The sequence below is a fragment of the Anser anser genome (genome assembly GCF_964211835.1).
Source record: "Anser anser genome assembly, chromosome: 15".
Classification (NCBI taxonomy): Eukaryota; Metazoa; Chordata; class Aves; order Anseriformes; family Anatidae; genus Anser; species Anser anser.
In genome coordinates this window covers 3,789,606-3,816,239 of record NC_139736.1, presented here as the reverse complement: position 1 = coordinate 3,816,239, position 26,634 = coordinate 3,789,606, and the positions used below count along the sequence as shown (strand labels likewise).

General features: G+C 51.9%; 2 protein-coding genes across 5 annotated transcripts in view; both read right to left on the bottom strand.

Moving 5' to 3' along the window:
* Positions 1 to 6,663, bottom strand: part of SMURF1 (SMAD specific E3 ubiquitin protein ligase 1) — a 46,918-nt gene extending 40,255 nt beyond the window's left edge. For 3 of the 4 annotated variants that reach the window (XM_083800677.1, XM_083800678.1, XM_083800680.1), the window contains exon 1: positions 6,430 to 6,663. In XM_083800677.1, the coding sequence (XP_083656803.1) occupies positions 6,430 to 6,484 (55 nt within the window). In that variant the 5' untranslated portion in view covers positions 6,485 to 6,663. The remainder of the gene's footprint in view (positions 1 to 6,429) is intronic. The other variant, XM_083800679.1, reaches the window with a different exon arrangement.
* Positions 6,664 to 8,965: 2,302 nt separating this feature from the next.
* On the bottom strand, positions 8,966 to 16,576 carry KPNA7 (karyopherin subunit alpha 7). The gene is made up of 10 exons (XM_083800682.1): positions 16,436 to 16,576; positions 15,750 to 15,884; positions 15,140 to 15,225; positions 13,897 to 14,165; positions 13,403 to 13,485; positions 11,995 to 12,258; positions 11,411 to 11,644; positions 10,905 to 11,087; positions 10,199 to 10,348; positions 8,966 to 9,175 (listed from the first exon to the last, which is right to left on the bottom strand). Exons 1-10 carry the CDS (start codon positions 16,499 to 16,501, stop codon positions 9,095 to 9,097), a joined length of 1,551 nt encoding a protein of 516 aa, XP_083656808.1. The 5' UTR covers positions 16,502 to 16,576; the 3' UTR covers positions 8,966 to 9,094.
* Positions 16,577 to 26,634: the final 10,058 nt, after the last annotated feature.

The window sequence follows — 26,634 nt, the reverse complement described above, 5'->3', positions numbered from 1 at the left end:
TAGTTTCCACTCAAATAAATGGGAAACAAAGCTTATAAACAGTTTTTGGTAGCATCTTAACCTGTTACTGACCTACTGATTGGTCTTTAGCAAACATACATGTAGGTTTCTTCTTCTATTATGTTAATATTTATCTCATCTTTTATAAATTGATATATACCAATAGGCAAGCTCCAGCAAAGCTTGCTGCATGGTTTAGGAAATCACTATTGTCCCTCTGTCTCCCGTTTTCCTCTCCCAAGCTCAGCTCCCCCTACCAGAAGACAACTCATGCTCATACCTCAGCTTTTCAAAGTCCAGCATCTTGCCTTAAATTCTTGAGACAGACTCACACCGAGAAGCTGGATTTGCACGTACGCAGGTGAGGTATGAGCACGGGTTTTCTTCCACCAGTTCTCTTGCAGCGGGTGACAAATTTCTGGCAACGGGGGGCAGCAGGCTAGCAAGGAGATAACATCTTAAGTTACTGCAGCTACATCTGCGGGAACTCGTTTGTAAGCACCTGAAACATCATAACCCGAGAGCAGCGCGGCTTCCCCACCACCAGCAGTAACACGTTCGGTCCTAACTAAGCGCACGTCTTGCTTTGGGCTTTCCAACGCACGCGGTGAGAAGGCATCAAGGTAAAAACGCGGCAAGGCAGCCAGCTGGAGAGCTGTCCTCACCGTCAGCAGAGGGGACATCCTGGTGTCACCAAGAGCGCCAAGGACTACACTCAAGACCTCGGCACACACCCCAAAACCTAAACAGATCCACGGCAGGAGAAACAACAGGGTGGCTGCCAACAGAGATCTCAAGACTTCAGATCCCACTGATGTCTTCCTGTCCCCCACCCTGAGCTGCTGGTATAGGGGAGAACAAACCGTTTGCAGTAATGGGGCCATTCAGCCTTGGTTCCACTCCAGGAGAATAAATCAGCAGCGGTTTTCGGTTCCCAAATGCAAATTATCAAAGCGCTAATACAGATAAAAGCTTTCAATGGTACTGCAGAATCTGGGCCTTTTCCACGATAACATTTTGACCGGTTCCAGAGGAATCATCATGGGGAAAAAAATTAAATAAATCAACAAAAAAATAATTCCTAACTTAGGGAAAAAAATGGCAGATAGAGCAGTCTCTTCCAGACTTTTTTTCTGATATTCTCTTCCCCAAGTCTTAAATGAGCTGCTCTGAAGTGTACATACCTAAGCTTCACAAGCCTACCACACCGATTTAACCTTACCTTCTCCAGACCAATCCTCCCTCTCACGCTATTTTGACCAACGCGGCCCAAACGAACAAGGCAGCCGAGCGAGTATTTAAGTCTGGAACCATAAATAGTAGCAAGTAATCTAACCAGATTAATCCAACTTTAAGCATGTCGACTGGACTTGCTTAAAGTTGGGCAGCAGTCCAGACAAACCTCCGAAACTCAGGCTGCCAACACGCACACGTGGTGTTTCTGTACAGCATTTCTTCACCCTGTGAGCCACCGAAGGCACCTCCGGCCAGCCGCAGGCACCAACCTCTGTGGTCTCGCTTGGATTTACCTGCAAGGGTGCTTCCAGCAGCTCCTCGGTCGCCGTCAGTAAGAGGTCAGGTACCAGCACACAACACCCCAGTGTAAAACTGACTTCCTCGCAGGGGAATTGCTGTGTAACCCCGGAATGCTCAATTTTGCAACCGGGAGAAAACGTGACGCTACAGAATTGAATAACATGATGCAGCCATTTAAGGAAGCGGATGAGAAAACTGCTCTCAGACTGGTGGCTAGCATGGAATTAGAAAGAAATCATTAAGGAGCTGCACAGCAACATCCCAAATTACATTTCTTTAGATGAAGACATTCAGTTTGAGAAAATAAAGTTTCGAGTCGGGAATAAAGTAGTTATTGTTTCTACTTTCCCTGCCTGAGGGGAATATTCAAGCGAACTCCTTTTGGAGATTTAATTTACTTCCACCAGGACAATGGTGCTGGCACGGCTCGGGCTTACTGGGAGAAACACAAAAGGAGACTCGCTACCCACCAGCCTGCCCGGAGGAAAAGGCAGCTCGTTGGATTCCCACTCCAGCAGCCCAGAGATGCCAGCTGGCTGGCTGCAAAGGCTGCTCCCCAGACTTCTCCCCATGAAAGCAAGATTATTAGTAGTATTTTTCCCTTAAGTCCCCCTCGTTACATGCCCTAAGCCTCTTTGCCATCTCTATCAAAGGGCCTCTGAGCAGCCACAAGTTTGCCTTCCCAAAAACGCCAGCACTTCAAGGTGCAAACAGGGAACGGAGGCGGGGGATTAAGCGCCTTGCTCAGCGCCACGCAGGAAGCGTGTGGCGGGGCTCCGGACCGAGCTCCAGGCCAGCGCTCCAACCACCAGCACATCGAGCAACCCGCTCCCAAACACGTGAAGAAGACCAAATAACAAGACAGATTTCAACATCCTCCCGGATTGCTAGGCAAAATCAGCTTGGAGCTACTAAACTGTTGCTTCCCACTGTAGGAAACCAGCTCGATTTTAAATCCCAAACGCTAGGCTGACCGGCCAGCCATTTTAGCCTTCCCTTGCACTAGCACCAGCACTGTCAGCCTGCAACGGAGCTCTTTCTAAAGATAAGAACATAAAACTACAGCCAGCCCACGAGGTATGCGCCGCTTCTGATCCAGAGATGCCTACGCAGATACTCATCGTTTCTGAACACAGGACATAAAGCTGCCCAGGTCGTCGATATTAGTGCTGCTATCGATCAGCCCGTTAACTTTGCTGCATCGATCAATACTACATTAGTCCCGGAATGGAAGCGTTTGTGACACGTTTTAACATACGCCTTCAGAGCGATCCTACGTGTATGCATGAAGGGAACGTAATATTTTACTTTGTACCAGAAATCGCTGTATTCTTTAATGTGTTCCTTAAATTACAAATGAGTATCTACAAATTGACCTAAAGCCACCCGTCTAGAAGCAACTAACCGCTCATGCTTTGCAAATGGGACTTCCCTAAACCGTGCTAACTACAGGGAACCGAAAATGGTGTCCAGGCTACTTATCTGCACCACCTCTTCCCTCCTTCCCGTTCTTTGCCACTGCTGAGCACCAAAACCTTTCCTACAGCGATCCAACGTGCCGCCTACAAATCCCCGCACCTCACACAAACCACCCACTTCCACACCATCTTTGTCATCCCTCCCTGACACTTCCGACACCAGAATTTCCTTTCTCTCACGTACACCCTCCCTCCCAAGCCTCTACCGAGGCGACAACAAACAGCGGCCCAGCGACTTCCTAGACCAGGTCTGCCGGCGAGGAACGCCTCCACCTAATGCTCAGAGCTGACTATTTATGTTCTCCTGTTATACCAACTGCTGCTCTTCTGTGAAAGAAACCGGTTTTGCCCTCAGCCCTCGACACGACCATCTATGTGTTTTAACGGGCTCCGATTTATACGTGAGCCCCTCTCCCCTTCCTGCTCCATCTCTGAAGCGATCCGTAACGTCTGAACTAATTCCTTTTCCTTCCCAACCTTTCCTTAATTTCCTCTGCACTACCAGGAGCCAACCAGCTTTTCACACCTCAGCTGAGACACTGCTGAAAAAGCCAGTACCGACGAAGTCCGAATACAACCTGCAGCTTTTTTGGTACAGAAGTTGCACGTTGAGTCCACTTCACAATTTTTCCCATTCCATCTGCAACTTTCATCCGCAGGCTACCTGGAACAGGAGTGTCTCTGATAGCAGCACAATGAGACTGCAGTTTTCACGAGTACTTCTGCGTGATATAACAGTATGAGTAAGAAGCGTGTAAGCCCTGGAGTTGACAAACCCTTAGGAACTTCCCCAGGGAGCGACTGCAGCAGCAAACAAAGGTTTTAGAGGAGCACGTCAGTTAAAGGAGGGATTGATGTGTGCTCCGCAAAGGTGCCTTCGTCTGTGGGTCATGTTCCTCCCTGACCCAGAAGATCCCAGGCGGACTCTTCGAGCACAATATCATTTTATTATTTCCATCCCTTTCTTGAGACATCCATCCCTGTTACACTACCCTGGTGGCAGCACAAATACAAAAAGACCACGGACTCAACGACAAGTTTTACCTTACTTTGCCTAGAACTGCTCCAAGTGGCAAGAGACAAGGCCACAAATATCTTTGGCTCCTGCATCACCAGTAACCGTGAAAGCTCCAGTGGAAATAAGAGAAACTTCGCACGGGCTTTTGGAGAAATGGAGATACAACAAGAGATCAGCACATTTGTGATCCACAGGACACAAATCATTTTAATCTGTCACCCGGGTTACTTGCTGTTGGGTTTTGCTGTTGTTTCCTCATTTCTAACAGGAAGCATTATTTGCCATTTTGCTTCATTACAATTCTTATCGGGGCAGGACCGACACCACTCTGCATAAGCACAAAGACCATTTCTGAAAATAACCAGAGGATCCAGAACTTTTAGATATCTTCACACAAATAAAACGCTCCCAACACCCTGGTCATACCTTTCCAATACGCAAGAAAAAGAAGAAAAAGCATGAAGGATTTGACTCCCGTTCACTTCCCAACGTACCGCTCACAGGCGCCTTCAGACTAAGTGGTATTTACACAGCTATTTTCGGTAGGGCAAACCAAATTGTTCCTAATCACAGGAAACACAATGCGAGGAGTAAATCATAACGGAAGGAGCCCTCCGTTTGATTTAATTCCACTCAAATCTCCCAATAGCAAAACAGGGGAGAAAAAGCCACGCCAGCTACAACTCTTTGGAACAGGTAAGTCAGCACGCTAGTCTCCAGCGAAGCCAAGAATATGTTTCCTAATGATTCTAAAGGGAAATCTCTCCCAAAGCAATTTATTTTCTGATTAAATACAGCATTTTTTTCACACTACGCAGGTTGCATGCTTATAAAAAAGAAGAATGTTTGAGCAAGCAGATTTCTTTAATTATATATAATAAAAAAAAAGATACGAGTGAGAAAATCCACCAAGCTGCTCAATGAAGTAAAACTTCAGTCCCTTCCAATAAACGTCCTCAGCTAGAAGAGTAGCGCATGCTAAAAGGAAAAGAGCACTTTGATGCAGCGTTCACTCTTTAAAATTAAACCCAACAGCTTCTATCTGTTATTTAAATGATATCCTCCTGCTCAGAAGGGCTATGACCGCAGCATAAGTTACTCAACTCCCAACATTTTTATTGACTGACTTGCATAAAAATAAGCCACATTAATGACAGATTTGACATTTAGTATACATCGCCACAGAACTCGTTTCAGACCAAACATCATCCATACACCCTAAAAATATTTTCAGCCTTCTCATGTCCAAAAGGATTTTCAGATTTACATTTCCCTCACCAACTTTAGCCTTCTAAACCACGAGCGGCGCAGAATCAGAAAACTAATTAAAAGAAAAAAGGGATTTTTTGAAGAGATGCTTCTGACTGATTGCAGGAGCAAGTTACCCTGTAACCGAAGTTTACCTAGTGCCATTTTCTCGTTATTTGGCAATCTTTTATGCTCCTGCAGACACAACTTTGTGAAGATCAATGCCGGTGGCTGAGCAGTTCCTTCGCACCAAGAGATCTCCAAGCATCCACCTGTTGCCTTTGAAAGGCCGGATAGGGCCTTATCTATTAATAATTCACACAGCAGCCTTAAGAAGCAGAAACCGTGCCCCTTTCCGTTTAAGCAGCAGCCTCGGCACCAACTGGAGCAGCTTTCAGAAGATTTAATCCAGACCTTTGAGGGTGCAACATAAATTGGCTTATCCATATGTGCACGCGCGCCCGAGCGCAGACCTCGCGAGGAGCCACGAAACGCGCCGCTTCTTGTCATCCTTCGCTCGGGGAAGGGACTTCAAAAGTTGAATGCGTGATATTTGAAAGGAAATCAAGTTGTGGGAAATGATAACGATAAAAAAGAACGCAAAAAAAGGACAAACAACAAAAAAAAGGGGGGGTAAAAATGCTAAAAGCAATTAAACATACGTTTCCTCACGAGGAAGCTCAAAGGGTTATCTTCACTAGCAAGAGGGGAAGGTAAATGGTTTAAGTAAATCAAAGCGAGGTAAATTATGAAAGGAAAGGCTTCGTTCAAAGTCAGGAAAGGCCAAAATCTGAGGGAGCCGGGGGATGAAGCAGCCCGTGGGCTGTATTGGAGGTGGGGGGGGAGGTAACAACGTGCCACGAGGGGGAAAAAAAAAATGAAAATCAACAGAAATAACTTCAAAATACAGAACCTCCACAGGGCCCCGCTGGTAGGAGAAGGGGTTATAAAGGGATAAAAGTTGAGGAGAGGTGGCTGGGGCCCGGTTACCGCCGAAGCCGGCCCACGGCGGCCCGGTCAACCCTCCCCTCACGCCCAGGGGCCGGGGAGGGGGCGAACGCCCCCTCCCCGGCCCCTGGGCGTGAGGGGAGGGTTGACCGGGCCGAGGTTTTGTGGTGAAGGGGAGCCCCAGGGCCGTGGCCCCGTTACCTGTGAGGCGGATCTTGATGCTGGAGCCGTTCCGCCGCGTCCCGGGGTTCGACATCGCGCCCAGATCAACCGGCGGCCCCGCGCAACCCCATGCGGGCCTGGCCTAACCCCCGGCCGAGCGCTCCAGGAGCCTCCTCCGCCGTTAACCGGAGCCAGACGCGGAGCCGGAGCCGCTCCCGAAGCCGCCGCCGCCCGCCCGCCCGCCTCAGCCCGACCCGGCCCGGCCGCCGAGAAGGCGCTGGAGCCGCCCCCGCCCCGCCCTGCGCCCGCCGGAGGGGCGTGACGTCAGCACGCAGAGCGGGGCGGCGGCGCCGCCATCTTGGGGAGGTCGAAGGAAGCCACACCCGGAGGGAGGGGGAGCGCCCCCTGGCGAGGGGGAGGCGAGGCTTGGGGGGGGACATGAGGGGCTGGAGGGGATCTGTAGGGGAAATGGGGCAGAAAGGGGAGTATGTCACAGAAATTAGCGGTAAGACTAGAGGGAATGACCTCAAGTTACACCAGGGGAGGTTCAGGCTGGAAATTAGGAGACATTTCTTGTCAGAAGAAGCAGTCAGGCGTTAGAACAGGTTGCCCGGGGGGGGTGGTGGGGTCACTGGGGGTGTTTAAAAGAAAGTTGGATGTGGTGCTTAGGGACATAGTTTAATGGGTGGCACCAGATGATCTTTTCCAACCTTAATGATTCTAGGATTCTAAGTTGGCCCAGGGGGTGTATAGGGACACATGGTGAGGGCATGGCTGGGGTAGGGGGTGCTATGGACATGGCATGGGGCTCACCCACCTCCTCCCACCCAGAGACTTCCCCACAGCAGGAGTCAAAATCACCCCCCCAGCCCGTGGGCCAGGATAAAGTAAAGGAGATGGGCTCTAATTAACAAGGCCAGCCTCATCCAGGAGCAGGGGGTAGGTGCTGACCCCACAGGAGGGTGGCTATGGGCTTAGAGCTGCGCTCAGCTGCACAACGTGCAGTAAGGCATAAGGCTGAAGTTCAGCAGGCACAGATACTAAAAGAGAACATTTTCCTCTCTATCACCTGCAGAGCTAGATGGACACTAGTTTCTTGAGGCTTAAGGCTGCAGTGGTGGAAGCAAGCAGCCTTTCTACTGCAGCCTCACATCCAGCACACACAGGGAAGCAGGGGAACAGCCAAATAGCTGCATCCTCTCCTTCTGCCTTGCTCCAAGTCAGAGCACCAGCACCCAGCACCCCTGCTGCCCAAGCACAGCAGGGCTGCCTGTGCAACTCCACAAGCTGAAGTCAGGGCAGGTGCAGGAGCCCAGCTCCAGGCTGCATCTCCATTTACACTGAGGAAGCACCTGCCTCAGATTCTTTTTACCTGCTGAAATCCGATCACTTCCAGATGCTGCATCAGCCCTGTCAGCAGCATGCTACAAGAAGGCACAGCTAGCCAAACCCTTTGTGTTAGGCCATGGGCACAAACAAAGGATGTGCAGAGACACTTGTCTCCAGTGCACATTTCAGGCTTTGTCATAGCTTTACTTCCTGCATCCAAAACTATGTACTGAAGACTATGAATCCTTGTACTATTCAGCAGCTCCAGCATTTTAATATTAAATAAAAGTGATGCCCAGCTCTGGCCCACAAGCTGAGGGCTGCACAGCCCCTCACAGAGCACAGCCAGGCTTCACTCCTTGTTTCTAGGCAGCCTGGGAAGAAAAATGCTTGTATCCTGTGGAGAACAAATTCAGGGCAGAGAAAGAGGTTCTTCCCTCCAGAAATCATGTTTTCCCTTCACATTAATTCCTCTGTCACTCCACCTCCCCCCACATCTGAGAAAGCAGAGCCCTGAAGCACCTGGGGTCCTTTTGAAGAATCAAACATAGCAAAGCATGGATGATAAAGCCGCCCACCCCCCAGTTCTGCATGGAACAAAGCCCTTAAAATGCTTCAGCCCCTGGGGTCTGGCAGGTGCCAGCAGAGCCCTCCAGTCTGGGACCCCAGAGCCACATCCACCCTCCTCAGCCCATGGAGGGAGGGTGAATTTAGAGGGATTAAAGACAGGGAGGACTCCTCAGCAGTGACATGCAATAAAAACTCAGAACACAAGTCCTTGCTAGCAGAGGGCAGCTTTAGGCAGAGCCAGATCAATGGGCTCCAGGGAAGTGGGCAGCATCTGTGAGGTAGAACAGCTCCCACTGCAAACATCTGTGCTGCCAAAGGGCCCAAGTTTACTCAGCTTCTGTGTCCAGATCCTGCTACATCCATGGAGGGCTGGAATTGCAGGACAAAGCCTCTCAAACAGCTTTTGAGCTGTTTCAGCCACTCCAAATCAAGCCTAGAAATTTCAGCACAAGCACTGAAACCAAGCTGGATTTGGTAGTAACATCCTGCTCTTTAGGGGTTTGACTCTAGTCAAGCAGTTAGCAGGAAGTCTCTGGCTGTGCTTTTCACCTAGAAAAGGCACCCAGGAGCTCTAACACAATTCCACAGGGCCTAAACATATAGGAAGATATTTTGCAACAACTCCTTGCAACAGTGGCTTATGAGGGGGAAAAACAGAAGCAATAGAAGCATAAGATACAAACCCAGAAGTGCAATTTATTGATAAGCTTCAAATGTAAAAAGATCCCACAACTTTGCTCCTCTTGATCTGGACATCCTGGCTCTACCAAGACTGCCTAGCTCAGAGCTGTGCAGTGCCTCATCTTCAGAAATCGAAGTCTTGCTTCTCCACTGAGAAGTTATATAGTCCGTCTTGGTCAGTCCCAGGCTGCAGATCTGGATTTTCCTAGGAGAAAGTTGATGGCCTTTAGTTAATGGTTCTGCATCTTTATAGCAGAAGGTTATTGTACCTGTTTGCCTGAAGCTTTACCGCAGCTTACTGCTTATTCTCATTTTAAAAGCCTGTTACAGCAGCAGAGCAGCTTCACCAAGTCCTCCTGTTCTGTATAGCACACCCTGTCATTGTCTCTGTGGCTCATGTGCAAAAGTGAGCAAATCTAGAGACTCAGACACCCGGGGCAGGAGACAGGAGTAACTGGAGTGGCAGAATTTGCTTGAGTTTTGTCTGCTTCCAACAGCAACCAGGGCTGCTTTGGAGAGACGTTCCCCTGGCATCCAGCCCCTCAGGTAGGTGCTGGTGTGTAGGACAGCTTCTTCCACACCCTCTCACCAGGACACCCTGCAACCCTGGTGCTGGGAAAAAAACCTAACATACATCTGCTCCCTGCTGCAGGGGGTTCAAATCTAGACCGAGCCTCAGCTCCAAGGTCTGCTGAACCACTAAGCCTCTTCCCTGGTGTTCCCCCATCTGCAAGACTTTAAGGCTAGATCCAAGGACAGCATCTGTGACAGTTAGAGAACTCTTGCAACTGCTAGCTGATGTCCTATGCTCTTTTTCCACAAGTTCGTTAATGTGAGAAGGGTCAAGTAATCCAGAAGGAACCTGAGCACAGTTATCAGCCAAGTAGGAGGCTTCCATTCATAGCGACAAGCTAGCCCAGCTCTGAAGGAAGCAGTTTCTCCACATTTGGTATTCATACCAGCAACTGCAGTAACCCCAGCCGATGCCAGTTTAAATTCCAGCAGCAAGATGCTATCAAGGCATCCGTATCTGTTGCACAACTAATCAGCTGACAACTGAAATCATAGCTTTCAAAAAGCTCTAAAAGTAAAGGGAGCAAGCTGCAAGAACTACCCTATTCATATATAGATTTATTCTAAGGACCTAATTCAGCATCCTTAAAGGATGTGCTTCATTTCAGCATGCAATAGCTCATTTTCAGATGAGAAGCAGCAAGAGCTCACATACCTCACCAGAAAAGTATTTCTCTATGATATTCAGCGCAGCTCGGTAGACCATGTTGTTGTCATGGGTTTGCAAGGCTTCAATTTTCTCCAGACCATCAAGCTCTTCCACCAGCAGACACAGCCTTTCTGTCTCTCCCAGCTTCTCAGCTGCCTGTGATGAAAGAGGTGAGTACAACCTCGTGTCAGTAACAGGCCCACGATGATCTCTCCTGTAAGGTCCTGAACCTAGGAGTCAAGTGTCTGCAGCCCCTTGTATTTATGGTCCCTCCCTGTTTTGGGTTTAGCAGAGATCCTTGTGATATGACTACTGTGCAATATGACTACTGTGCCTATAAAGCAGACCCTGTTAGGATTATTGTACTGTGGCTTCACTGACCAAACAAGCCAGCTGAACTCTGCTCTGTTTCTGTGAAGAAACTAGGACCACTCTACTTCTCCAAGACCTTTGCCTCTGTGCAGCTAACGGGATCAGCACACCACATCTTTTCCTTGCCAAAAGGATGAACCCTTGGGAACTTAACCTTGTCAAGCCCTCCAGACAGCCCAAGCGGATCCAAGAACAAGTAATATTGAGTCCAACCCTGACTCCTGCAAGACCGCTAGCTGCTGTAAGAGAAGCTGTTCTAGCCACCCCGTGTGAGCCTTCAGCTCACACCCTACTGCTTTTGGGGGGGGAAGAGGATGCAAGGAACAGTACCAAATCTTACCAGGAAGAGATTTGAAATTGTATCCAGGATGACCAGGATAGTTTTGCTGTCTTTAGCCAAAAGCAGGTTGAGCAGAGGCTTGAGGACCCCAGACTGGACCAGCTCCACCACCTGCTCCACAGTGCCTCCGGTCGTGAAGTTGGCCACTGCCCACACAGCCTCCTTCTGAGCCTTGAAGTCCCCCTGGAAGAACAGCACAGTGAAGGCACTACCAGACTCCAGCATCCTTTTTAGAGCAGGAGGAGGGGCCAGGAGAGGAGAGCCAGTTTGTGTTCAGTTTGGACTGGTCCCTAGCACTCAGAGAGTTTGGTGACACCTTGCAGAGCTGCCAAGGGCAGCTCCAAGCTGTGCTGTTGTGCCACATGCAGGCATACTGAGTGCCCAGGCTGTTCCAGAGATCTCTTGTGTTTCCTGAGCGCACACCAAGTGCCTCACAAGCCAAGTGTCATGGACTGAAGCTTAACACTGCTTCTACAGCAGCTGGACAGACGGCACTGCACCCTCACCTTATCAAGCAGCTCCACCAGAGGTGGCAACAACCTGCAGGTGATGAGTTGCTGGATCTGCTGGCAAGGCCCTGCTGCGATGTTGCTGAGCGTCCACGCGGCTTCCTTCTGTATGGTTGGCTTCGCGTGTCGCAAGAGAAGGGGCAGGATAGCCAAGACGCCAGCATCAATAGCTGCCTGGGTCTGCTCATCGGTCCCCGTGACAACATTCCCGATGGCACGGAGAGCTGGAGTCTAGACAAATTAGAGCAGATGAAGATGAGGAGAATCCTTATCTCAAGGGACACATGCCAGGAAGACAACAAGTTCCCTAAGTGCTTGATCCCTCAAACGAAGGGAGCACCATGGCTGATTACTGTTACAGACCTACTGGCCTCCTGTTTTGCTCTAAGCAGCTTTACAGTCTCTTATGAGTCTGTAAGCCACAGCAAGCTGGGACAGAGCATTGGCTTGACCAGTAACCAAGCAAAACTGTGGTCTGGGAAGACAGCCGACCACACTAGCCACAGACAGCAAGATGACATTCCTTCCCTTAATGTAGGACATCAGAGGAGAGGGACTGAGACTAGGAGTTTGCTTCCTACCATAATGATCAGCTCTGGGCCGCCCATGAGCTCCACCAGCCTTGGGAGAATCCCCGTGTCCACTACGATCTGGATGCGATCGTTGGAGCCGTCGGTCAGATAGGAAACTGCCCAGCAGGAGTCAGCAAGGATTTCCTTGTCCTCGTGCTCCATGAGGCAGGTGAGGACCGGCAGCATCTTCTTCACCGCATCCAGGGGAGGGTAGGGGTTCTTGTTCCTACAGAGGTTCGACAGAGTCCACGTGATGTTCCTCAGGAACCCGATCTGGAACACAAGCGAGGTGTAAGATCCTCCCTGGCCGACAGAGCCTCACTGGAGTAACAAGCACAGGAGAAGGAGCACCCTGCTTCTGGGCCCTGCAGCTCAGAGATGTTATCGAGTAGCCAGAAGCAGCCTTCTTAATAAGGGCTGAGGCTTGTTTGAAGCAGGAAGATGAAACAGGTAAGACCTTTCCTCTCCTCCCTCTCCAATATTAAGTTCCAATAACTTCAAGTCCAGTGGTGTGACAAGCTGCTATGACTAACAAAGGTGCCAAACAGCTTATTTGCTGGGTCCCTTGGACAAATTACAAAGCATTCTTTGGACGAGATTAGGAATTTGTTATTTTAATATTAGCCTTATTTAATATTAGCAGCTCATTGTTCTTGAGCAGGGCACCTCAAGGGTTGAAGTTGCCCCAACCAGCTCATCTCAGCAAGGAGTCACAGCTGCTCCAGGAGAGCAGTGGAGCTACCTTCAGAACATCACAGCTATCAAGGTGTGCATGGGCCGGTGTTCTGCCCTGTCTCACAGGACTCCCCCAAGAAGAGGGGAGGGTGAGTCAGGAACAGCAGCCAGTCCTTTTAAAGTCCTTTAAAAGGATTTTGCAATATAAACTCACAGAAGGCCTGGAGGGTGTTTTCTTAGCACTACCCTGAGAGGCCATAGGTATGCCTACAGAAAGCATAAGGCTTCCACCACACCCAGGGGTGGGACACCTGGAGGCATCGGTACAGCTCTTAAGGCTGCTCTGTCCACCTCCTGCCTCCCCCAAGCAAGCAGCAGGGCAGGACCACTGCAGAAGGGCAGGAGAAGGCATGAAGCCAACAGCTTGGAGCTACCTGAGAAGCAGCAGGAGGAAGCTTGAAGGGCAAGTTCAGCCCTTTCACACGCGCCAGTGACATCTTAGTCTGAGCTTCCCCAGCCAGCTCTGACCATCTCAAGCTAGGAATAAGTCATTACATTGACCTGGAGACTGCTTGGCATGCCCAGGTCTATGTATTTCAGAGGCAGGATCACCAGAAACAGTTTAGAGAAGGGCCTCATTCAACTCTATATTCATCTGGTTGTAAGTCAGATGACAAATCACCATTCACCCATTGCCCAAGTGATGAAGAGCTGTTAAGTCGAGAAAACGAAGGTTATTTACTGGAGTTACAGGCGACACCAGAGCCAGCAAGGGAGGAATCACATTGCAATTGATAAGAGCATCTCTGTACAGAGGACCATCACCTGCACAGGAAAAAGGGTTGTTAATTGCATCTGCACAAGTCATGAGACATGCTGACATCAGGGAGCAGCCAGACATGCTGCCAGGGCTCACCACCAGCCCCACGCCGTTCAGTATTTCCAGGCAGGGAGGATTTCCTAAGCAGACCGAGCACCATCACGGCCAGCCAGACATCCCATTGTTTTCCCCCTGCTAGTGACACCAGCAGGTGACACCATCCCAGCAGGATGGACACTTGCACTTGGCTTTGGCCAAAATCCTCCTGCAGAACCAACACAGGGGCTCAAAGGCTTCAGTCCCACGTGAAGGGACAGAGGGGTTTCAATAGCATCACCAGCTTGGAGACAAAGCCAGGAGGAGACAAGGCCACCCTGAGGAACCCCGATAACTCCTGACTGGGGACCGCTGCTTACCTGCGATGTTGCCCAGCGCCCACACGGACTGCTCGCTGATGTGCATGTGCGGGGAGGAGAGGAGGGCAATGAAGGCCGGGATGGCACCTCCCTCCACCACCGCCCTGGTGTGCTCGGAGGTGCCAGACGCGATGTTGGTCAGCGCCCAGGCGGCCTCGAACTGCAGCGGAGCGCTGTCGGCGCGGGTGAGGAACTCCACCAGCCTGGGGATGATGCCCAGCTCGATGATCTGGTTGAGAGGGGGGTCCTTCTGCCTGGACAGCATTCTCCTGCAAGAGAGGGCACAGCACAGCCCACCGTGAGCAGACCAAGCCTTACTTGGCTGTGAGGCACCATCAGGACACCAACCTACCCAAAAACAGCCTGAAAAATGTTTTCAGCCAGATCTGCTCCCCAGACTGGCTCGCTCTGCAGCCACAGTGCTGGCACAAGGTAGTGCAGAGGTGGGAATCCATGGCTTAGAGCTGCCTCACCACCTCCGCCAGGTATCTCCCCATGGTGCAAGCTCAGGGTGCTGCCAGGCTGGGTGTGAGCAGGCAGAGAGCCAGCTCTGTGCTGCGGAGCAGCCTGGGGAGCCAGGCAGCACTCGTCCCTTTAGGAAGGGTCTGCTCTGGCCAGCCTCCAGCAGGCACCTTGGGAGCAAGGCTTTTCTTCTGCTCCCTTGGGACAGAGGCTGCGATTGCTTGGGACCGTGCTGTCCCCAGTGCATGGGCAGATAGCACTGATCTGGCACCTTGAGCAGCTGAGGAAACTCCAGCAGTGATGTAGCCCCCCCCCCAGAGCCTTAGGACAGATCCCTGCCACCACCTATGTGGTGTATGGCTCCCTGTGACCCCCCACCCATAAGGGACAGCCCTGCTCAGCTGCCTCCCCTTGTGGAGCCAGCCCTCCTCCCAACCAAGCCTTTGGGTCCTCCCCAGTGGTCTCAGCAGCTGACTGGAGCCAGCACAGCCCCTGCCCCAGCACAGGGGCTCCAGGAGGCACAGCCAAGCCCTGGGCTGGCTCCAACCACACCGCACATGTCCCTGCCTGCTGCAGGCACCACCCAGGGCTGGGATGGAGCCCAGCCAGGCACCCAGGGCACACTGCAGGGCTTCAGCCATCAGCTGCAGCCCCTCGGGGTTACCAGGCTCCTTCCCCATGCACTTTGTCATGTCTCCAGAGCTCTTCTGACAGGAAGAAATGCCTGCAGCCCGCAGGACCCACCACAGCCAGCCCAGTCCCTCCCGGTCGGGCAGCATACCTGGCAGCCTGCGTAGCCTGCAGCTGGAGCTCAGGGTTGTTCCCGTTCACAGCTTTGACTATTTCCTCCAAGGACAGCTGAATAATCTGTGTCACAGGGAATGATTCAGAGTCAGACAGCAAGCCAAGGCTCCCTCCAGTTTAATCTCCACAGTCAATCAGCCGTCTAGACCCAAGTCAGTCACCACTCCATATCTAAGCGGTGTCTACTCTTTATGCAACGCAGTTTCGAGATGATGCAGAGGAAGAGAATCCACAAAAACCTTCAAGGCAACTAATCCTTGTAATCAAGCACTGGAAGAGTCACTGACACCGCAATGGCCCTACAAGCAGTAATTACCATCGCCAGCTCCCAGAGCTGGGGCTCTAGCCAGTTCTACCTGCCGTTGAGGGAAGCTGCACAGCACATTTCCATGCTAAATAACCCGGAAAAGGGCTAAGCCACCTGTAAAGCACTCCCCAACACTGGGCATAAGGATCAGGAAGGGCACTGGCTGTTTAACCCAGGTCCTTTGAGCCAGACCTGGGGATGGCCCAAAAACTGAAGTAGCAGTGAGACCCACAGTGCTGCAGCACCGATCCTGTCCAGGTGCAGAGCACCCAGCACTCACCACATTTTTGTCTTCTCCTGGAGTGGGGCTTTTCTCCATCGAGACGATGGAAATACTCCTGCGCTTCAGGATCTGCTCATCCTTCTTGGCCTTCCGCAGCTCGATGTTCACCTCCACCCTCTGCCTCCGCATGGCCTGCGGGAGAAGAGGACACCACCATATCAGTGCCCACTCCACCTGATTCAGGTCCAGCTCCACAACCTCAAATCTCCTTCAGGAGGAGCAGAGGCAGCCTCTGCTCTCAGGCAGCTCCTCACCATGGCCTGGAGGCTCGCACAGGAGCAGGCAGGAGGAAACATCTCACTCGGTGCCTCCCAAGGAGGCTGGCTGAACCAGCAACCAGAGGCTGATTTTAAAGTAAGATTCACTGAAAGGAAAACCCTCATCTCCTGCACTGCCTTAAAGCAGGCCGACAGACCCCATAGCAGGGATAACTGCTGCCAGGACCATCCTCATCATCCCCATCACTCACAGCCACCCACACCAAACTTGAGTCCCCGTTGCCACTACACAGCCCTGCCAGCTCTCACCCAGCTCCACACCACATCTCTAAGCTCCCTGACACCCCATGCAGGTGGATTTGGGGGTGATTGCTGTTCAGAAGCCTTCTTATCAGCTCCTGGTGACACCGAAGCCCCAGCTGGCTCTGCCTGCCCTGGGAGGGGATGCCCCAGGTCTGTACTTACAGCTGCATCCTTGCCTCTGTTCTTGAACTTCCTCATCCGCTCGCTGGGCTCGTTCACGACTGGCATCTTGGTGAGGCTTGAGAGCAGCCAGATGAGAGCTTCCACGTGCTTTTGGGGTGCAGGACAATGGAATCAGGTCACAGTAACACCCACCTCCATCTGCAGAGGGTCCGGGACCCCCCACCCCTAGGGCACATCCACCACCCCAGCAAGGGAGACACTGAGGTCTCCTGCCCTAAGCAGAGCTCAGGGAGATCCTCACACAACACAGCCGAGCCTCCGAACTAAACACAGGCACAAGCCACCACTTAAACACCAGGCTAGGAAGATTATAACTGCTGTAACCCCACAGGAAGCAGGGCACCCCACTTCTCACGGGTACGGCAACACCACCTTCCTGCAGCTCTGGCTCTGTGTGTGATCCCAGTGCTGGCAGGGCCAGCAGGGACACCTGAACAGCATCAGCTCAAGGCCCCACATCCACCCCTCCCACCTCACGGCCCAGCGGGGTTCCTGCACCAGTGACCCCTCCAAAGGCAGAGGCATCGGGTCACACACAGGGCACGGGGCGACCGAGTGCAGCCAAGCAAGTAATCCTCCTTCAGACCCAGCTCCTGGGTTTGCCAGGTGAGAGGAATTAAGTAGGACAGGCAGAGTTATTTCTAACCCTATTAGGGTAAGAAAAGCACAGGCACACACACAAATAAGACCAGGACCAGACCTCCAGGCAGTTTTTAAATCAGAAAGAAAAAAAAAACCACACGGCTTCCACCCAGCAGAAACTGGGGTGCTTTCAGAGCAGCCAGACACCACCAAGGGCCTCCTAAAGCCACGCCATGCATCGACCCCTCAGGGCCTGACCACCCCCAGCTGGGGCACACTCCCCTTTCCCCAGGCTTACAGCAAGCCCCTGCAGCCCAGAGCAGCCCCCAAGAGCCCCCTGCTTTCACCTTTCTGAGCTCAAGGCCTTTTTGTGCCCCCCCTCCCCATTTTCTGAGCCCCAAGGCCCAGGGGGCCACCAGCAGCTGCCGCCAGCACCACGCAGCCTTAACCCCTCTGCTACAGCCTCAGGGACTGCTTCAGCCTCCCTGCCTCCACCTCACCTCCAAGAAGCCACAGTGCGACCCCAAAAGGCCTCTTCGTTCTGGGGGGCTTCCCCCAAGCCCACCTCAGCAGGTGGAAGAGGAGACCCAGCACAACCCCAAGCAGCCTCCAAAGCCCAACACCCTGCACAAGAGAACCCAAAAAAACCCCACAGAGGGCAGAAAGCTGCCCCCTAACCCCCTAGAGAAGAAGCCACTCACCCTTCAACCCTCTCTCTTGCCCACCTCACCCTCATCTGCCTCTTTTATTGCCCCCGAGGGGCCGCATCCTGCCCTGCTCTGCCCCACCATTGGCTCTCCCGGGGCAGCCTCCTCGTCAGCTCCAGCTGCTGCTTGGAGAGGCAATCTGGGGGCACCTGGGGGAGCAGCCTTCTCTCCTGAGCCCTCCTCCTGCCCCAGCCACCCCACTCGCACCCCAGCACCTCCTCCGTGCACTTGCACGTCGCCCGGTTTGGCGTTATTCGGGGGAGCAGCCTGGGGGTGCCTCTTTTTGGCCGGGCTGTGGCAGGAGGCAGCAGGGAGAGACACCCAGCAGGGACCCGTGGTCTGCACAAATCCTTTAAATTTCAGCCGGGGCTGCTGGGCAGCTCTTCTGATGCCATGTTACATGTCCATCTGTCCGTCCATCCCCAGCAGCTTCAGCCGAGAGCTGATTTTCACCCACAGCGCCCTGGCACCAGGTACACGAGGATGCTGGGGCTGCTGGCACAGCTCATCCTGCCCGGGACCACAGCATCAAATAGCCGCTTGCAGCAGGGCTTGGTGCGGCACTTGGGCAGCTCTGGGGACTCCGAAGAGTCTCTGGGGACCCACCCTGGCTTTGCCAGCCCTCCAAAACGTCACCCTTTTTGGCAAAGCCCTGTAAAAACCCACACAGGCAGGGGCACAGTGCGGGGAGCATGGCCTGGAATGACCAGAGAGGCTGGGGCAGGAGGAAGGGCAGCTTTTGCCAAACGGGGGAAAAGCAGCTATTAAAATATGTCATTAAAACCACATTTTAAATGACAGGACGCAGCGCTGGGGTCAGCGACCTCTGCTCCCAGACCCCGGGAGTGCAGCAAGCCCTCCGACCCTGCCGGCCGTGCGGCACCGTGGCCATTTCGATGTGAATTATGAGAATTACAGCAAAAAACTCCAGTGTGTGGCTATTTCCAGCATGGAAACACCCGTGGAAATGCTCTGTGCAGCACCTGGGCTGCTCCAAAATCATGGATTCAAGGCTCCCTTTCAGGGCAAAGGAAACAGGTTGTGCAAAGCTTTGCGCAGAGGGTGCGTGGGGAGGGGGCTTCAGAGAAAACCTCCGATAAACCTGTTGCTCGTGGGCACTAAAAGCTGGTTGTGCCAATCCTAGCTGCCGTATTTTTAAGTTTCAAGTGCCACTGGTTGCATTATCTCGTTTTCTTGGCTGCTCGAGACAGGAAAATTACATTTCAATTGCTTTTTAATTCAACTTAATCTGGTGCAAAAGTTAGTGTGCGCCCTCTAATTTTGTTTCCTGAGCGGTTTGTTTCGGCTAATTCCTCATCAGCCAGCGCTAAATCAAAACAGGCCTGGTTCGAGCCGAAATAGATGAGTCCTTGCACCCTTTCCAAGCAGTTTAATTAAATTGGCTCAAAATCACGCCCCGGGAGGAGCAGGGGCAGCCTCTCGCGCCGGCCAGCCCCGAGCTGGGGGCAGAGCAGCTGCTCCGCTGCCTTCCGAGCTTTCCAGGTGCCGCAGGAGCTGCCCGTGCAGCCGGGCTGGGAGAGGCTTGCTGTTACCCCGGCTGCTCTTTCCCTTTCTGCCCTTCCCATCCCTTTTCATCCCCGCTTCCACCTGCCAGGCGCAATCGGAGCCGTCCCGCTCAGCGCCCTGTCGCTGCCAGCGGAGAGAGAGAAAGGATGGGGAGAGAAAACCGAATTGATCACCGTCCCCTCCTCCCCACCCTTCTCCTCCATCCTTGATGGCACCAGAGGTGGCACGGCCGAGCGCTCGGTCCCCGGGCAGGCTCACGGCGAGCGGGGCTGCTTTCAACCCGCGCTGAGGACACGGGCAGATCGATATTTGCCCACGGGGAAAAGGGAGAGCCGCTGGAGGAAAAAGCGTCTCGGTTTTCAGCATAATAAGAGGGTATCAGAGCTAATGGAGACGAAAGGAGATAAAACCCTAAATCTACATGACAGCGTCCCCTGAGCTCAGCCTTGTGTGCTCAAGCTGAAAATCCACGTGGTGACAGGTATGGGAAGCCGCGGTTCCAGCTTGGGGGCTTGCTTTGTGGCTGCTCCCTCCCAGCCTTCGCCCAGCACCCCCAGCACGGCACCACTGACTGGCTGGGCGCTGACTGGTGCCGGGGCCGAAAACACCAGTTTTAATCCCTGAGATAAATGCACTGATTTTGCCTCTTTTTTTCTTTTTCTTTTTCTTTTTCTTTTTCTTTTTCTTTTTCTTTTTCTTTTTCTTTTTCTTTTTCTTTTTCTTTTTCTTTTTCTTTTTCTTTTTCTTTTTCTTTTTCTTTTTCTTTTTCTTTTTCTTTTTCTTTTTCTTTTTCTTTTTCTTTTTCTTTTTCTTTTTCTTTTTCTTTTTCTTTCTTTTTCTTTTTCTTTTTCTTTTTCTTTTTCTTTTTCTTTTTCTTTTTCTTTTTCTTTTTCTTTTTCTTTTCCTTTTCCTTTTCCTTTTCCTTTTCCTTTTCCTTTTCCTTTTCCTTTTCCTTTTCCTTTTCCTTTTCCTTTTCCTTTTCCTTTTCCTTTTCCTTTTCCTTTTCCCTTTCCCTTTCCCTTTCCCTTTCCCTTTCCCTTTCCCTTTCCCTTTCCCTTTTCCTTTTTTTCCTTTTCCTTTTCCTTTTGTCCTGTGTGTGTGTCTCTAAAAAGCCTATCCCCACTGCACGTGGCGGAAGGACCTGGCCAGGAACGAAGCCCACACGTGGCAGCTCTGCAGCGGGGTGAGAAGAGGCAGACCCAGCCCAGGCTCCATCGCCCGAGGCTGTGCAGCTGCAGGCACAATTTGGGGCGATCCTTCCCGAGAGGAAACCCTCACCTGGCAGAGGGAGGGCACGGGCAGGGATCCCTGCCAACGCCCTGCACGCCCGCTCTCCGATGGCCTGTTTTCTCAGTCATCTCTCACGTAGTCCATTAAATTAACATCAACAAATTAATTTTCCTTATTAGTTACGGTACAACCGAGGCAACATCCGCGTGGGCTGCCCGGACCAGCTGCAGCAGCCGCGTTCACACGGGGTGACGGCTGCTGGATGCGAACACGCCCGGACCTCTTCTCCTCCTGCCCTGCCAAACCCACGCACAGCACCCCCAGGGCAATGCCCGAGAGGGGACGGAGCCTGGAAATTCCTCCTTTTGGGGCTGGGAAGCGTCCTCCCAGCACAGCAGCCTGCCCCGATCCCTGCCGGGGGTATGGAGGTCCCGCAGCCGGTGACGTCCCCGCCGCCAGCCCGTGGGGCTCGTTGCGGTCCCGTTCGTGCAGCAGGCACGGATCGGGGTCGAGGTCAGAGCCGCATTGTGCTGGGCACCAAACACGCACATAATAAGTGACAGCCCCTGTCCATTACAGTCTGTCTAATCAGGGCATGCAGAAGGAAGGTGGGAGAAGGGATTTATTGTTATCCCTGTCTTACTGCTGAGCCAGTGGCAAAGCCAAGCACGGCAGCTGGATTTTCCGAGGCTCAGGGTGAAGCTTGTCGTTCCTCCCAATTTAATGTAGCTGCCCCAAAGCAGCCGTCCTGCTTTCGTCCCCTTCCTCTGCTGCGTTCCCCAATCCTCTGCAGCCGGGGGATGCGCAAGGTCCAACAGCTCACTTGAAGCAGCCCACAAAAAGAAGGAAAGGGAGACGATTTTCCATCAGTTTGGCTGAGACAAATCCTGCCGTGGCTACGTGGTGGTTGGCACCCGCAGAGAAGGAGGAAAGGTGTCACCGAGGATGGGTGGGAGCACGGCATCGCACCTTGTGCTGCCTGTAGGGTCAAGTGGCCCTTGGTGCAGTGCTGTGTCCCCGTGTCCCCACGGTCGGTTCGGGAACGTACCAGGGCTCGGTGATGTGCTGGCACCAGGAGGGAAGCCTTGTCTTAATGGTGGCTTGGTTTTTGGTTTTCTCCCAGACGCCTGGGATTTGGGCTCTTTAAAACGGGTTGGATAAATGCCAGCTGTCCCACGGTCACCCGCTGCACCGTGGGACCTCCAAGCTCGACTCTAGGACTTTGTATTTGGTTGAATAAATACAGTGTTCGCGTCTAACACTTCCGTGAGGTTACACAAACCGGGAAACTTGTCCCTTTGTGCCGTGCTTTTCAAGGCAAAGGGTTCTTCAGCGCCGTTTCCCTGCCAGGAGCGGGATCACTCACTCAGAAAGGTAGAGCTGGAAAGTCCCACTGACACCGTACAAAAGAGAGCTGCACTTATTGATAAAGAGACTCGGCAGGGCTGTGAGTTCCCCGGGAATTAGGGACAAGGGAATTGCTGTGCTGGAAGAGAGCTCGTGAACGCCGCTTTGGAGCCTCCGGGTTGTGAAGTGGCTAAAGCATGAAGGGTAACACCAAGAATTATCCCATCCGCTGGGCACCACCGGTCGGTGGGAGCTCCCGACAAGCTCATGGAGCCCCAGCGAGGAGAGCAGCAGCAGAGAGCAAGTAGCAAGTTGTGGGAGGCCTTTCACGCTTGCCAAATGCAGCTGTTAACGTCCATTAGGCAGGCAGCATAAGCGGATGCCTCCGAAAACTAGCACAGCCCTGGAGGGCCTGTAACTCCACACCGGGCTGAACATTAAGGAACTAATTTTAACTTCTAAGCGGCATCCTTTCTGCCAGCCACGGAGGGATTAGAGTAACAGTTTTTGAAATTATTTAAAAATAACATCAGACTTAATCATAGCTATTTATTAAACCCATTATCCTCTGTCAGTTATGGGACACTGATTTATTCAGCTGCGGAAACGATAATCACTTACGGCCGAAAATCTTACAGTTTTTTTTATTTTTTAATGGGGGCCCAGTAATGATTATTCCTTTAGCCCCATAATCTGTAACTCAAGGAACTGAAACAGAAAAAAAACCAGTGGTTAATTCGGGGATGAGGCACAACGGGGTGCTGGAGAAGCCTTGGACGTGCAGAAAAAAGCTGCGTGACCTCGCTCAGTGGCACCCAGCAGAGGAAAGGCTGAGGCACTCCTAAAGGAGTGGAGTACACTGGAAATCATGTCGGGAAGAAAAGCCCCATGGAAATATCAGAAATCCCCCATAAATCACGGGGTGTCCAGCCTCTGGATGCCTCTTTGCTGCCAGGGAGCCGATGTGGGATTTAGAGGAGGAGCTGAGATCCCCCAGCAGCCGCCAGACGTGGGCTCACCTTGCTCAGGCATCCCTGGTCATTACAGCCGAGGACAGCATTCCCCCAGAAATCGGTGGTTTTGTTCAAAATGTGTATTTAGGGGCCTTGGTTTGAAAGGCCTGCTTAGGAAATGCTAAGAAGAAGAATTCAGCTTGCGTATTCTACCTGACCCTTAGGAGCCGAAGGTAGTTTTTGCTGAGCCCGGGGGTGATAATCGTCTCCGTTTCAACTGCTTCACATCTCAGCACAGACGGGCTTGTTAATGAGCTTTGGGGGCTCCCCATCACGGCATCCCTTTCTGCCCCTGCCCTTCTCTGCTCCCCGGGACGTGGGCAGGAGGCTGAGCCTGCTGTGGGACCCGGGCCGGCCTGTTTGTGGGGACTAGGAGGGTAAAAATGCGTGCTCACGTGGAGCCGTGATCTCCCCTGGTTTGGTTAGAGACCAGCCACGTCCCCGTGCAGCCAGTGCCCCTCCAGCCCTCGCAGGAATACGCTGTGATCCCCCCCAGCAAGGACCAGACAACAGCTGAGAATGAGGATGCAGCTTTCATTACGGTATCAGCGTCATTTTCTAAATGATTAATAAACGCACAAACGCCTTGCAGCCTTCTGGGCCAGCTCTTTGTATAACCCTGTGATCCTACGGCGGGGCTTTCTGACCCGAGCGCCATTCCTCCCCTAAGCACCGGAGATGGGTTTGCTGCTGCTACTTAAAGCAGCCTCGAAAGGCAGCCTCTGAAAGGGAGGTCCTTGTTATTCCCAGGCTTGCCACTACAGTGCGAAGGCCGAAGCTGTGCAGTGAGCCATCACAAGCGGTTTTGTACAGCCTGCTCCCCTCCCTGCTCTCTGTACAGCTACAGCGTCCTCCGTCAGGAGTGCCCTTATGGACACCTGGGTCGGTGTTTAGCCTGGGAACCCTGGCATCCCTCAGGGTGAGACACCAGAATCTTTCTTCCGCATGGGTCGTGTTGTAGGGACGGATTTGCCCCTTTATCTGAAGACCATTTTCCAATCTCAAATCTAGCGATGCTCCCAGTCCCTTCAGGCAGGAAGGCTGGACTTTTAGGCTCGCTTTACGATGAAGAAATCGGTGTCAAGAGCAAGAAACCGAGCCCGTGTGGCAGGCAGACATCCTGCCTAGCCGACGCCTCCCTCCCCACGATCTGCTGCCTGCTGTGCAGCGCTGTCCAGACCCAGCAAGTTGAACGGCTCCTGCATTTTCTAAGAGATCCTCCAAAAGGTTCCCTCCCAGGTAATAGCATGGCTCTAAGGGCATGTGGCTGGAGCTGCAGTCCATTCCAGGCTGTCCCAGCAGGATTTATGCAGCGTGGTGCTGTGCTGGAGAACTGCAGCCAGGGACGAGATGCAGGACAGGGCTTGTGCTACGAAAACTGCAGCATTGCATTAAACTCAGCCATAGGCGTCCAAGTTACTCAGGAAGCGATTTGGCTGAGTTGCAGCCGGTGCTGATCTGTCCACGGGCTGAGTGAGCTCGTGTCTATTAAATGTCTGACATTTTGACCTGCATCGCTCCACGGAGAGACGCGATTGCTCCCTTTGCAGCTGATTCCTCCTGTGCAGCCAAAACAGACATTTTTGTGTGTTACACATGAGCGAACAGGTCAGAACCCATTATTTAGATGCATTTCACGTCCTTCTTTAAGATGTTTGCCTGAGAACTGTTTACAATCTTCATTCACAGATTCAAGGTCTGAAATAATTACCTAAAAAAGCCCAGAAAATATGACTTGCTCCAGATACATTCCTGAGGAGTTAATCACAGTTCTCAATATTCAGCACTCAAGCTGGCCACGGTTTCTGCGGTATTATCCTGCTCCTGACAGGACACGCTGAGTTCTTAGGATCAGATTTTCAGTGTGAATAGTTGGTTACAAATTCAAGGTGGGTGTAACACGGACTCTCTAATTTTCACCTCAAAGGGACTGTTTCTCTGAATCCTCCTGCTTGGAAACCCTATCCCAAGCGTATTCACCTGCAACACTCACGATGACAATATCTGCAGAGTAACCAACCACATCCCAGACGTTCCTGCAGAGCCAAGTACAGCAGAGGAATAAATGCTTAAAGCCGATACAAAAGCAGTTGTCTTCTCGGGAAGTTCACAATTCACTGAGCAACTGAAACAAGCAGGACTGTCACTCAGCACTAGCCTTTATCCTCTTTGCTCATAACAAACACAGAATTTATTCATCTTGAACACGGGGACTAGAAATGATTTTAAAATGAAACTTTTATTCCGCTACGAGCCAGTTAGGTCACCAACTTGTCTGCTCCCTCCGAGGATTCAGTCTGATCTTTGCCAAAGCTCAGCTCCTCTCACCGCTGAAATCTGCCAGTCCACCTTGGCAAGAAGGGCGCAGCTGGAGACGTGGCTTTGAACAAAGCCTTCATTAGACGATCTTTCTATTGCAGCCTCTCATCCTTATAGACCAGCAGCTGAGTTCCTAAGGCACCCTGTAAGGAAAGACAAGAAATCCCAAGAAACAAGGCATTATCTGATCTCACCCGAGGGACCAAAGCTTTCCCAGTCAGGCTCCCAGCACTACAGCCTGCTGAACCTGTGGATAAGGAATGTGTTGTCTTTTCAAAAACCTAAGTGCTGGCTCAGGCCCTTTGGACAGCTATGAAAGAGCCTGGCCAGGCCTTGTAAACACACGTCCTCCGGGATCGTGGGTTTGGCCCAGCAGGTACGTGCTGTGTGTGACTGCTGCAAGAGGCGCGCGGTGGAATCAGGAAGGACCGTACACCTCCATGGGGCACAAACTGCAAGCAGAGGCAAAAAGACAAAAGCACGGTGCCTGCTGGTCTACATGAAGCCAGTCTGGATTTATATTTACTGTGTTTTATATCAGGCAGACTTGAACCCACAGGTATTTTAACTCTACGTTTATTAAACTCCATGTGATTTGGGGAAAATTAAATTTTTAACTCACCTCCAGTTACTGGCATGGCCTTACCACTTCCCTGACCCATGGCTTTTGGGACAATATCTATGCCTAAGCTTTTAAAAACCTAGATTGTCTCAGGGTACCTGAACAACACAGCTGGGGGCTGCCTTCAGAGAAGCTAAGCACCAGTCACTCCTCCTGACTTCAGACTGAAAGAGAAGAATAAAATAGTTTTTTTGTAGGTCCTTTGCCAAAAACTGGACTACCGATGGGTGGACAACTTGGCAGATTTAAATTGTAGTCATGCTGTGCCTCAACTTCCCCAGCTGTAGAAGGATGGTGAGACACAAACCACTTCAAATTCGTAAAGCTCTGAGACCTGCACCAAAATACCCTGTTTGATGTGCGTACGAGCTATTTTTATTCACAGGCATTTATCTTCTGTAGGTGTTTGGTTTAACATTTCATTGATCTGCTTCAGAGACCACGCTAGTCCGTGTATGGCAGGGGAGTGACAGCCTGTAGCCCTGAGCCTTCGGTGGGAAGGGGCTGCAGAATCAAGTCCCAAATATATGCTGCAAATCTGGGCATCTAAAATCAGCAAGGCTACAGATTTAACAGTACAGGTGGGAAGGGGAAATGATTGCTGAGCTATGATAGCTCCTCATCTCTGCCTGACCAGAAGCGGAAACGCACAGAGGAAAGTGTCTCCTTCCTGGTTTATAGGTGAAACTCATCCCAGACTAGCAGACCACAATTGTTAGTGTTACACCAGGACCTTGCCGATCCCTGAAACCAGTTTCCAGAGGTGCAGCACTGCTGCCTGGGAGTCCCTGCACACACACACATACATTTGCAGACCACCCAAGTCTTCAG